At 33.5% G+C, this 13,531-nt stretch overlaps 1 protein-coding gene across 1 annotated transcript in view; it reads right to left on the reverse strand.

Moving 5' to 3' along the window:
- Positions 1-1,082: 1,082 nt before the first annotated feature.
- FMN1 (formin 1) overlaps positions 1,083-13,531 on the reverse strand; it is a gene marked incomplete at its 5' end in the record, with an annotated part of 144,360 nt that continues 131,911 nt past the window's right edge. Inside the window, 2 exons of the mRNA XM_084287272.1 lie at positions 1,083-1,490; positions 2,354-2,438. Of these exons, the coding sequence (XP_084143398.1) occupies positions 1,446-1,490; positions 2,354-2,438 (130 nt within the window). The 3' untranslated portion in view covers positions 1,083-1,445. The remainder of the gene's footprint in view (positions 1,491-2,353; positions 2,439-13,531) is intronic.

Here is a 13,531-nt window from a genome sequence, read left to right on the forward strand (position 1 = left end):
TTCACCAACAACTGAGCAACAAGTGTTCATTTCTATTGATGAAATTGTCTCATGTGTATCCTTTCTGTTTACTATGTCAAAGCACTAATGCTTTCCCTACAGTATCTTTTGTACTTTGTTCTTTACCTAATTTATCTTCCTATCCAATTTCAGATACCATTATCATAAAGAAGGGGATTTCTCTCTTACGGACAAAAGCAGAAGCATATTTTCTCCAGTTTGTTCTTCCTACTTATAGGCCATTATCGTGCTTGCATTTAACTATCAATTTTCTGTTTTACATTAAATTAACTCCTGCTTCAAGATCTTTGCTTCTAAGAGTCTGAATCCTTAAAATGCAGTAAGAATCTTCAAGTAACAGCGGATGTTCAGTGAATTTTTTTTCAGGCTCTGTTACTTCACAGGCAATGATTACAATGTTACAGGATGACAGCAAACTTATTTCTTCCTCAAGTTTTACTTTTAAAATTATATATTATATATAATATATATATTCTGGATACATTCTTCATATAAATATACCAGGACAAGACCAGGCTGCAAAATATATGTTAGAGAGGTCTTATTAATTTTTTAAAAGAAAGTTTTCAATAGAATTGAAAGCCAGAGATTAAATGGCAAGCGTATAACTTCATGGAGACACACTGTTATATTTTAGTTCAATGAATAATAAAGACATCATTTTATGGAATTGGTAGTTTCAATACATACCAAAATAAAAATATACTTCTTAATCATTTTTCTTTTGGAGCTCAGAATTTAGGAAATGTTAGATTAAAACCATAAAAATAATGAATCAGTTATGCCATTGATCATACAGCTAAAGAATTTGAAGCTATTCCTTTTCATGTGCAAAATATTGCTTACATGTCAATGTGTGGCATAAGCTGAGGCTTCTATAAAAATATTTATAGTAAAATACAGAATAAATCTATAACTATATTTAATCAATTTTAGAAAGGTGCATCCAATACTGAAGACACTGTAAAATTACTTACTGATGAAGTAAACAAAAAAATATTATGTAATAGTCCTTTGTGAGCTGAATGGCATATTTGCTCTAATCTACACAAAGCCCTGTAAATAACCTACAGATTGTTAGTCATTACTTAACCCAGCATCTAAAATTCTCATTTTAGCTTTTCCATATTATTGCATTACATATAGAGTACTTTAAATAACCATTAACAACCAGATGCATTTTAAGCAATGTGAGGAAGAATTACAGAAAATCATTCTGAGTTCCCAAGTAAAAAACATCTTAGAATTCCTTCATCTGAAAGTACAAACTCCTTTGAAGGAAATGAAAAATCTTTAGTAGATTGTCTTGGAACAGATCAGCAAAGCAGAAATCAATAGCTAACATAAGGTGCTCCCTGGGCCATGAGTGTAGTAAAGTATCATGAAAAGTCTTAAGACACACTATCATTTTCATCTTTCTTCACTCAGTTGGCAGTCACGTTGGCTTCCTTCTGACGTAGTCTTTCTTTCTGTTAAAAAGAAGTGCTTTATTATTCTTTCCTCTAATTTTCCATCTTCTCTCAAGTTGCCATAAGCATTTCTAGAATAGCATAGTCTAGAATACTAAGAAGTACGGAATGAGTCACAGTAGATTAGAGTTCTCCTTAAATCAACAAACAAACAAACAAACAAACAAAAACAAACAAACAAACAAAAAAAAAACACACAAAAAACCCCACTCCTGGAACACTCAAGGGAGACTCTCAACCACTGCATTATTTACTGTAGGGAAACTAAGCTTGCTTTATCTACAGAGTTGTCAAATACTGTGTGTCTTTAAAAATACCCCAACTGATCAGCATCTCTGTGAAGACTAAAGAAATTTATCTACAGTGTCAATTATTAGTCCTCTTTTTGTGACCTACGAAAAACCTTGGGAAACAGCAAGGAACAAAACAGGGATTCAATCCCTTCTACCATTATTCAACAAACAATATTTTGTAAGGTTTTGAAGAAAAGAAGACCCGTTGGGCAAATATATACAGTGAGCCCCAATACATTATATAGCATGAAAGAAAATATAAGAGACCTTATTGGCAGAGAGGAAATAACCAAAAAAGCAGCACTCATTGTATTTAGTTATCTCAAATAGCAGAACCATGCTTAGGCGCATCTACACCATGCTTTAATTTTAATTATTGTAGGGCCCTACAGTAATGTAGGGCATAAGCCTAAAGACTTTTATTTGGGAAGAATAACAACCTGCTATGCTTAAACAGTCAAAGGATACCTTATCAGACTTCAACAAAAACAAAAACCCACCATCATCCTGAATGACAAGAACAGTGTCACAAAAAACATTCTGAATGTCACGCTGAGAAACATATCATACCAGGCTAGCTGTAGGATTGATTTTCTTTGTTTCAACTTTCTTCTCTGCAGTCAACTTGCTTACTGATTGCTGAGCCACTTTAATTCTGAAACAAGATATGTACAAAAGACATCTTTAAGTTCAAAGAAATTAAAACTGCTCTACGTCTGCTTGTTATATACTTTATCTGTAAGAACCATCACCACCAACTTTTTTAGGCACATTAGCCAAACAAAAGGCTAATTACTACTCAAAGGCACTTTGTAAAGTACCAAAAAGTAGAACAGAGTACATTTTCAACTGAAGAGAAAATCAAAAGCACAGTTTGTCTGCATTGCTCACTGAAAACCCCACTAGGCAAACAATTTCTTCCTTCTTGCAGGATCTGGGTTTTATGGAATATCTTTCTCACCCAGACAGCTGCAGTATGAAGGCAAGATACCCCTCTGGAAAAAAACAAACAAACAAACAAACAAACAAAAAAACAACCACAAGCTAGCTGGCTAGATCTTTTGTATATATAGTATATACTATTTTAGTGGGCCATTTGCCAGGCTACACATTTTATTTCCTTTGAAAACCTTGAAATGAAAGCATCTGCCAGTTTTTTCCTCAATGTTTTCCCTGTTGCTTTACATGGAATTGCCTGGCCAGTCTCACTGATGTGGTGATAGGAGCAGGGGCAATTTAGAAGAGGTTCTTGCCTATGGATAGTTAAGGCAGTCTTGTGTACATCTACATACCAATCTGCTAAATACACTACTGAGATCAGGGGAAAGATGATCACATTTGATTCCATTATTTCTATTCTTGCCTTTTGCTCTTAGGGTCTTGCAGACCCTAAGTCCTTTGTTTCTCCTGGGATTCAACGAGAAGAACCCAATCAGAAGTTTTATCAAGAGAAAAAGGAGAAACAGAAATGGACAAAACAAGTCTTTTTTTTTTTTTTTTTTAACAAAAGCATACTTCATTCTCCTCTTACAGAGAGGAAAGGACAGGGGAAGTTATGTGCTAAACAGTGATAAAAAGGGAAAAAAATTCCTTGGACTCCTGAGACAGGATCTGGCCAGCTATCAGTGCCTTTAAAATGCTGATGTTCTAGACACCTACTTTACAATTCTATATAGAAATGTAGAGGGAAAGAAGTTGCTAGTCAGTTTTTACAAGCAAGAACTCAGCAACCCTGTTTTCACTACTGCACACAAAATCAGTCTTTTACTATAAACAACACATTTCTTGGCACTCTGGAAGTGAAAATTTTCTTCTCTTATTTTTTTCCACTAGTAGAAATAATTGTTATGGCCAGTCAAAAAGTATTTAAAATACCATGTCCAGTTCAAGCTACTTTCGACACACTCAATTTTTGAGGAATTTTGGAACAAAAGCAAAAAGGAAAGTGGATTATAGCTGTTATTACTGATACGTATTTCCTTGCTGTAACACCAGCAGAAAAACAGATTCTGGACATCTTTTTAAAAATACAGAACGTACTCATAAGTTCCTCATTGTGTTTATCGAAGTTAAGTGTTGGAAACTAACATTCCTTGTCTGAGGTATGCATTTTAGAAGCTTCTCCTAGGTAGTTATTGGTGTTGTCTCACTTTTCAGAGCTTAAGAACAGCAGGAAACAGTTACACTACCTTTAAGTGATCTTATTTCCAACTCTGTTTAGCTACAACATTGATTCAAGCTGTAGCACACCCTCAAATATGCCAATACGAAATTACTATTCTGTACATTTTTAAACATATCTGCACTCTTTTTAGAACGTAATTAGTTTTCCCTGTTTCCACAAGTAAACAACTAAGCTGCAACATACAGTTCCATCTTTTTAGTTTTTTGTTAATCACTACAGTTTGCTCCTTTATGATAGATGACAGCAGCCACTGGACATGGCATGCCATTCCTCACAGCTAAAAAGTTTATGCAAAGATGATAATGCATGTCAAGTGACAGTATTCGGGTTTAGCACAATCATACGGAGGGATCAATTTCTAAACTCTTCCCTATCTCCACCACATTTTTATTTTCTATCACATTCTAGGATTGTTTTCTGAATAATTTTTAAACATTTAGTGTCTACATTTTCATCTGAAGGGAGAATTCTAGAGATTATAAACTTTTGGACTTGAAAAGAAAATTACGCTTGTCACTGATTTAGGCATTGCTCTGTGTATTTTATTCCATACTTGCACCACTGCCAGGAAACCTGGAATTTTTTAAATAGAATGAATAGCTTGGAATACAGAATAAAAATAAACCAGCTCACTAACATGATTTGAATCATGTGATATTTGGCTCATAAAAATGACAGACATTATATATTGCTCTTTGGTCTCCTAGGGAGTAAAGAAATCACTTGGTTAACATATGAGTGATAAGATTAGCAGGCATTCTCAGAAACATAAGTGCATAATTTAAGATGAATGTAATTCTTTGGGATTTTAAAAGTAAAATAGTTTGACTTTAACAAAACGGTTAGCTCAGTAATTACATCAGTGAAACACCACAATGCAAAGGTGTCTAATAAATAAAAACGAATCTTTGTTACACATGGGTAGGATACTAGGACTGGCTATTGTGTCTGGAAGCGCTGTCCTTGAAAAGAGAAAAATGAAATGGTATGAAAACCATCCAAATTCAAAATCATCCATTTGTTTAGTGGCAGAAGCCTAATCTTTCCCTTGTTTCCTTTCATAATCTTTCCCTTGCTTCCTTTCATTCCTTTCCCTTGTTTCACTTTCATGAAAAAACTTTAGAAATGAACACATAACTTACAAACACACAATATCCTTTATCTTCATCTAAAAATGAATATGTGCATTACATTTGACTGACACTGTTACTGAAACAGGTAAGTAAAAATAAACAAATCACATAAAAAACAGTTATCTAGTGACTAGACAATTTTTGCTAATAAAACTTTGGTAAGCCTCTGCTGTTCACTCTTTTTTTTTTTTTAACTACCTTTCCCTAGCACAAATAAAAATAATTACATGTTTGTATAAATCATATAATAGTGTAACTTTATTTGAAAAACTTTTATTTTTTTTCAGATTATACTTTCAGAAATATATTAAAATCAAAATAAAATTAGAGATAAGTTACAGAAAGAACTACATATAAAGTACAATTGAAAGGATAGAACTAAACTAACAAATATTCTCTGATGTTGTCTTAGACACACATATTATGTCATTAGCCAATGTGCAAACATACCACACAATATGCTACTATTTTCAGTTACTATTGTAAAGTTGTTCAAGGTAGTAGATACAGCTTATGAGAATTTATATAGATGTAAATTGTTTAACTTCTTACAGAAGTATAACTTCCTCAGCTACTTTTAATTCTTCAGCAACTACTTGTTCAAAGTTGAAGTAAAACAAAAGCTTAGTGACAAAGTCAAAATGTAAGTTAAATAAATATTCTATCAAATTTCCCTTCTTACTTGTAACTGCAGTTATATTAGATGATAATGAAGGCAACCAATTTTAACATTGTATACTTTATAGAAATTTGATGAAAAATAAAGAAAAAAGAAAATAGTTTTTGAAAATAGAAGGAATGCCTTGAAGTCTTATGTTAAATACAAGGCCCAACAAAACATCTTAAGATGACTTTTAAAAACATTACTGAAACATTTACTACAGATGTACTGGACTAAGTAGTTTCTTAGTGAAAATGAGTGAGGTTTACAAAATATGGCTTTAAAATGGTTACTCACTTTATGCTACTCGAGCTCATTTGTTACTTACGTGTTACATGAAACACCACACAGAAGTTGGGAGAAGATGCAGAATTTTACATAGTAAAAGGGCTCCCTAGGGAGGTCGGGAAATCAGTAAGATAGTACAATAACCAGCAGGAAAGACAACAGGTACTGATACATTCTCTAGATTCATGGAAGTTCAGTTAATATACATAATTAGTCTGACAAGAGTCTCCTCAAGAGCCTTATCCTTGAGAAACAGGAGCAGAATCTAGCTCTGAGACAGAGCTTCACGATTTTCGACTTGCAGGCATAGGCTGAAAAACATGAACCAAACATCCCACCAACTACTATATACCCCTTTCTTCTGAGTTTTTGTTGTGTGAATGAACGTGCACAGGAGCAGCTCACATGAACAGGGCCACAACCATGAAGGAGAGTTTGGAGACGTGCAAAGGAACAGGTGGAACAAAAAGTTACTTTTTTTTTTTCCTGTATCAGTATAGAATAGCATAGGAAGATGCATTAGCTTGTGTAAAGACTGACTTGTCTTTACAGAAAACAGATGAAGATTTACTTCTGTCAGGGTCACCTCAGTGGAGACTTGCTTTTCTAATGCATGTTTTATAATCTTCTCAAGTAGAGTAGGTAATAAAATCATAGATATTCCTCACACATTGTGTTTTGGGCAGTATTAATCAGTGAATGACATAACCTAGGTCTACTTACCATTCCAAGACATTAAACACTAATAGCTTTTGGTGTTTCAGTGTGTTTCAAAGGAGAAAAAAGAAGAATTAAAGAATGTGAATCAATTCAGCTTTAAAATCTGATTAGCTCCAATATGGATGCATTCAAAAGAAACACTACTCTCATTCAAAAGTGAGCAAAGGAGGTCAATATACCCTAATTAATAAAGAATATGTGGTGTCAAATGTAATACTGAGCAGGATGACACAGTACCACACAATATGGAAAACAAAACTGAATGAAGTGACAAAAACGTATTCTTAATTAGGGGAATCATGAGTCTAATATTGTGTATGGATCTTTACTATAATCAATGTGAATATAATTTATTTTTGTCCTGCCTGTATGTGGCAGGTACTGGCTTGAGTCAGACAGCAGAAGGTGTGAGCCGGCCCATTCTGTGCTCCAAAGCCCACAGTCAGGATACATAAAATCCCTTCTAAGCAAGCCAGTTGCTACTCAGGTATGTTCAACCCTTACTGGTGTGTGAAAACAGACAAAATTATCTGGTTCTCTCTCAACTCTTGATAGTCTGGAATAATCCATTCTCTTTGCTGCTATAGCTCCTTCCCTGCAGCTGGTGGATTATGTGGATAGCTGAGGGTTATGAAATAGCTTGGAATGATCACTCCACTTGAGCTTTCCATGACTTGAAGTTCAAATTTCTCCCATAAGACTGTGTTGGCACAGGAATTGTTGTGCAATTCAAATCTGATATGGGTGGAGATGAACAAGCAGGGGCAGCTATGGTTAACATCAAGTTTTCAACCTAGAGCCAAGCTGCATACCCATCTCAGCTAAACAGTGACTCCCTCTGAGAGACTAAGAAATATCCCCATAGCTCAAATACCTTTCATGTGTTATATGCCTTACTGCTCTCAGTCATATGATAATTTCTGTATGCAGACCATAAACTAATCCTTAAACAACAGCACAGCTTCCTGAAAACACTGTAAGCCCATAAAACATGGCAGCCTACACTTCAGTCTTCTGTGTATTACCTGGCCTGGCAGATTATTTGATGGAGTCCTCGGTTAGCTTCACAAACAGAAGCCTTCTAACAGACTTCAAAGTTTGAACATTGTCCACTTCTATTACTGTGCTGTACAATACAATTGGCTATTCAAGCTTTCAGTCAAGCCTTCTGAAAAGAACTTCATCATTATTGATCAAATCTTTAAACTGTATTTAGAATAAATGTTCACTAATTCAGTACATACATAGCAAAACGTATGTTATCAGTGGAATTTGTCTCCAAAACCTCTAATTGCTAACACACTTGGTTTGCTTCTATTTTTTCCTGGATCTACTGACAGTATTTTGATTATCTGTTTACAGGTGAGAAATTTCAGCTCTGTAATCACAAGAAAAAAAAAATCTAATTCTATGCCTTTATGAAAGCTGTTGCTAAACTAAAAGGAAACGATAGGCCAAAAAAGGCTGCAATAGGCTAGAATAAAAACATGCTTCAGTCCATTTGAGCTGTATACTAACAAATACCTAGGAGCATGTAAGGATAGCCAAAGCATTCAGTGATAATCCCCAGAATATTTTTGCAGCTGGAAACTCTATTCACATTTCAGTCCTTCATAGATTTTTCTAATATGAATTCGTAGTGTCACCATTCAGAAGCAATGCAAACTTTTGACACCTGGGACATCTGGTGGCAATGTGTTCAACAGATTAAGTATGCCTACTGTAAAGATGCATCATTGCATTCGGCTTAAACCAGTCACTTGCAAGTTTCATTCGATGCTTTTCAGCTGTAGTATTAGATGAGGTATGTAATGATTATTTCACATTTGCCCTTCATGCCTGTACAGTTCTCTATTGCATCCTTTTCATTAGGTTCTTTTCCAAGCCTATAAATCCCACTTTATTTAAACAGTTCCTTATGCAGAAGCTGTTCTGTACCTGATCATTCTTTCTCTTCTCTCTCCATATCTTGCTGGAAAGGAAGGGAACAGAACTACACATAGACAACCGTAGATTTATATAATGATTCAGTAATGTTTTCCGTTTTGTTGTACATTTGTTTCTTAATAACACTTAAAAAGAAACACTGCTTTTCTTTCCAAGAGCAAGAGCCTTAGGGCAGCACCTTGCCAGATCTGCTGTATGGAAACTAGCCATTTCTGTTTTGCCACACAGGCCTGTAAATCATAATTATCTCCCTGATTTGTCCTATAGCTATACTTTAACCTCAGAAGCGTGTAAAATCTTCCTTTTTTTCTCTGTCTGCATTGCTAAACAATTTGGTACAACTTTTTATTAATTCATGTTGCAATTCATCAGCCACTTCAACTCTGCCTTTCTCATATAGAAAAAAGACTACATTGGCCACGTAATTTCTACTCAAAATGCTTATAGAATGTAGCCATGTAGAATGCCACATTTTTCTTTTTTCTTCACTCAACCAGATAAGCAGATTTTATGATAGCTGGATGATGCCTTTTTTGCAGAGTTAGACTAATGCTCAGTACAGTGTGTTCTGCCATAGTACACTTTGATCAAAATGGCTGCAAATCTAGATTCTCACCTTTTTTTTTATTCATTGTCTTAGGTGACAGACACATGACATTCAATAGACAAAGGTTTTGAGGGAGTGAAAACTGGCAAAAGAAAAGGATAGGGAAAGGATATAACTTCCCTGGTACTGAGGGGAGACTGCTTAGCATTTCTCCCTTTGAAATAAGAACACAGAGAAGTGTCCCAGACTTCACCAATGCTCAGCAATATTTAACCTATCACCTCCAACTCAGTAGGCCAGATTCCAAAACTACTGTAAAATATATATGGCATGAATATTATTGCACTACAGTGACTATATAATATGTAAACAAAATATATGATAGAAAGATTTGTACTGTTTAGGGGTTCCAGACAGGATGTTACCATCTGTGAGATACATGTACTATAGGTTACAATATAGCAACACATTATTGAAAACAACAGGTTTAGTTACTTTTCCATCAAAAACACATTAATATGTGCAAGATATGCAGACCTGTAACTACAAGCATTCGTACCAAAATCACTTTGGTTCATGCAGCCACTGCCTCTAATGCCAGCATTTTTAATCAGATTCTAGCTGCCATCTTCAGATACATGGCAAACCTTTATTGCTTAATTTTGGCTCTGGTACCTTAGAGTTCTTGGTATTTTTCAATTTTTTATTTGTTTTTCTAAAGAATAACAACTTGATTTTGTAAATCATGCACACATTCTTTATCAAGTAGTTACTTTATATTTGTAATATCATTGGAATTCCATCTGGCTTATGCATTTTCTTATTCCAAGTACCTGTATAATGTTTTATGCTTTTCATTAATATGCTTGTAATGCTATATATATGCTATAATATTATGCTTTTCATTACTTTCCCCATTCTATGTCATCGAGTTGTGTGCATGTGCAGAGAATCATAATAGGTATTACGATAAGATAGGAAGGTTATGATTATAATATGTTAGAAATGTTGGTACTACAACTGTATAACACAGCCTTATGTAAAATTTCCCCAGTTCTAGAAGATATAGTTATGGAAATTCACTTTTAAAATCAAGTTATAAAGTAAATCTGATAATCTAAAACTTGTATAACATCTTGAACCAAAGATTATTTTTCCTCCTTGGTGACTGTAATATTGAAAATGAAAATACAATTCAATTCCTCTGTGGCAAGTGTTTCTGTCAAGTTTCAGTCATTTCTAAGGTGCAAAATAGTCTCATAGATTAGCTTACTTGATGGTTAAAGATTCTAAATATTCTGTTGGCCAGCATTTTTATGAGCTTTTGCAATTCACAGGGTATCTCTTATGATCATGTGGTGTTACAAACAAGAACTCCCCAAACTTACTCTCTACATGTTCTGAAACAGTGAGCAACCAATACAACTCATTCTGTATTTAGTAAATTAACACCAGAAAAGAAAAAAGGAGAAAAGTATAGCCAACTCCAACTTACTATAATAAACAAATATTTACTGGGCACTGTTCAGTGTCTTTCTTACTGTTCAGACATTTTCCTCTTTAATATTAGCAACTTACACTGCTACATTCAGACCTTTTGCTTTTTGAATGTGTTACTGCTTTTGTACCGAAAAAGTCACTATAGCTTTTTTCACAAGATTAAGTTGAGACCATCAACATGCTTTGTGACAGAGATAAAATTCAAGAACGAAAAATGTGTTATAAAGGGACTTTTCAAAAATAGGACTTGCCCTATTTTTAAAATGTAGCATGTATTTCTCTTCATTAAATAATGATCATGTCTTCTCCAGCCATTGAGACAAACTTTGTTTCTCTTTTTTCTTTTCTGATTTCTGTTCCTGAGCTATGAAATGTTAATATATGTTCTATCTGAAAGAAATGGCTTAATCCAGTATGGCAACTATGCTGTAATCTTACTTTTGTGTAAGATACATGGTATGTACAGTGTAAGCAATGAGAAAAATTATCAGCAATAATTCCTTTAATATGTAAGTATTGTTAATATGTAAGTATATTCCTTTAATATGTATGTACATATGGAATATGTAAAGCATAAACATAATGACAATCCTTGTCACACTTATTCTGCAAAACATGCAATCACATTTTATAATGAAAATAGTCACTACAAACTCCTTTGTATTTTTTCTATATTTATACTTTTCCCCTACATTGAGACTTGTCTAGAATATTCTCTTGAAATATACTTTAGCAGATCTTGAATGCTTTAACAGATTTATGGGTAGGCATTCCCATAAATTAAATGTATTCAAGTTGTTATTAATACACATTTTTTTTGATTCTGAATGCACAGACATACCCACTGAAAATAAAATGAATAGTCTAAAAAAAGGAAGTGAGACTGGAATTACATGTAATCTACCATGGTATAAGTGCACTGTTGCCAGAAAAATATACCTTCATTTTAGTCTTCAATTTGGCTAGTATCTTAAAACTTCATAAACAGAAGAAAGCAGAAAACTTGATGTACCTGGATGCACACTTACACTAAATAAAAAAGTTCCTTCATTTCCTTTCAGATTTTCTTCATTTTATCTCTACAGTCATTTATTTATTGTATCTATCTAAGTTTGTTAGCTATCTGCAATTCTGTCTTGCTTTTCTAAATGGTGTGCAAATTTTGTCTAGGAAAGAGACAATGATTCAACTATATCTTGCAGGCAGCTAACTTATTTTCATGGTAGGTTAAGTGCAGGACAGCTCAGTTAAAGTGTTTCCCTTACTTTACAAAAAAGCCTCATAGAAATCTAATTAGATTTCTACAGTTGTGTTACATTTAGCAGCCAAGTGGATTTTAGACAAAACAGGCTCTTGCAGCTGAGGTTGTCATTTTCTTAAAGGTGGTATCCTTTTTTCATGAAACTCAAATATTTTAAAGTTTCTGTTATGCAACCCAAAGTAGCTTGTTTTCAACATAAAATTTTAATTTTGGAATAAATCTTTTGATTTAGTTTTACTATTATGAATTTTAAGCTAATATGTTTTTAACGATAGATTTGGTATGGCATACCATAATTAATGTTTTAATTTTCTGAGCTGTATTTAATGAGAGAGAAATTAAAACCCAATACTAATATTAACATAACTCTATAAACAATGAAATCCGTATTTAGGTATCTACATTCTAATCTAATCTAATTTAGGTGTTCTACAGTCTAATTCAGATCCATTTTATGCTTCTGCAGCTCATCCTGAAATTTGAAGAGTAAGATAATTGTAAAAGTATTTACATAATGATGTCAATACTTCAGTTTCAGAACCCAAGACTGAAAATATTGACTTATACTGTCGATTATTCCTCTTTAAAATTTCCTTCACAACAAAATAATTGGTTGAAGATAAACATTTTTATTTTTTATTTTTTAATTACAATCTCTAAAAATGCAAAACAAATAGTGAATCCAATTAATTAGCCAGTTAAGGAAGACAGCTGTCCATTCCTGTCATACTAAGGTTTTTAGTTACCAATGTGCACAATGACAATGGCTTTCTTTCAAAATTTCTTGGACAGCAGTTCATCAACTGTTAATCTCATACTTCATAAAACAGGAACCTTTAAAGGTCATGACTTCACAGGACATTTTCAAATGATTAAGATAGTTTTCCCATCACTCTAATTTACTGAGGTTCTTCTTTTCAGTAGTACATTCAAAGCAATTTAGCATAATGAAAACAGCTCTTCTGCCATTCTAATTTACTTATTACACAAGGCTCCTCATTTCAGCAGCACACTGACTCGATGAATCACCCAGATTTTGAGTGTAAAGGACAATGCATTGTTCTTTTGACATTAATGAAACTTTACAAAAATAATTTGAAGTGAACTCTGAAAAAAAGTCTGTATAACCCAGAAAGTATCACTACTTTGAAAAAATATACTAACTGGCATTCTGCATTCTACTGACACTGATTTACATTTATGAATAGGACTAAGGGTATATATTAAAGGAACTGATGAAATATTAGTTGCATTTTGATTTTTACATTTTATTTAAATTGTTATTAAACAATAAGAAGTTCTCATCTCACCCTAGTAGGAAAGCACAGAACATAGTAGTTTACTTAGAAACAAAGATCTCTTAAATATTGTTTTAAGAAACTGAGTTTTGTTACAATTTCCAATATAGCATTAAAATATTTACAAGGGACTTTAAATCAATTTATCTGAAGGGAGAAATTGTATCCCACCATCAAGGTGCTAACTACAGAAAAAAGAATGGATGTG

This window comes from Netta rufina, assembly GCF_964035555.1.
Source record: "Netta rufina genome assembly, chromosome: 5".
NCBI lineage: Eukaryota > Metazoa > Chordata > Aves > Anseriformes > Anatidae > Netta > Netta rufina.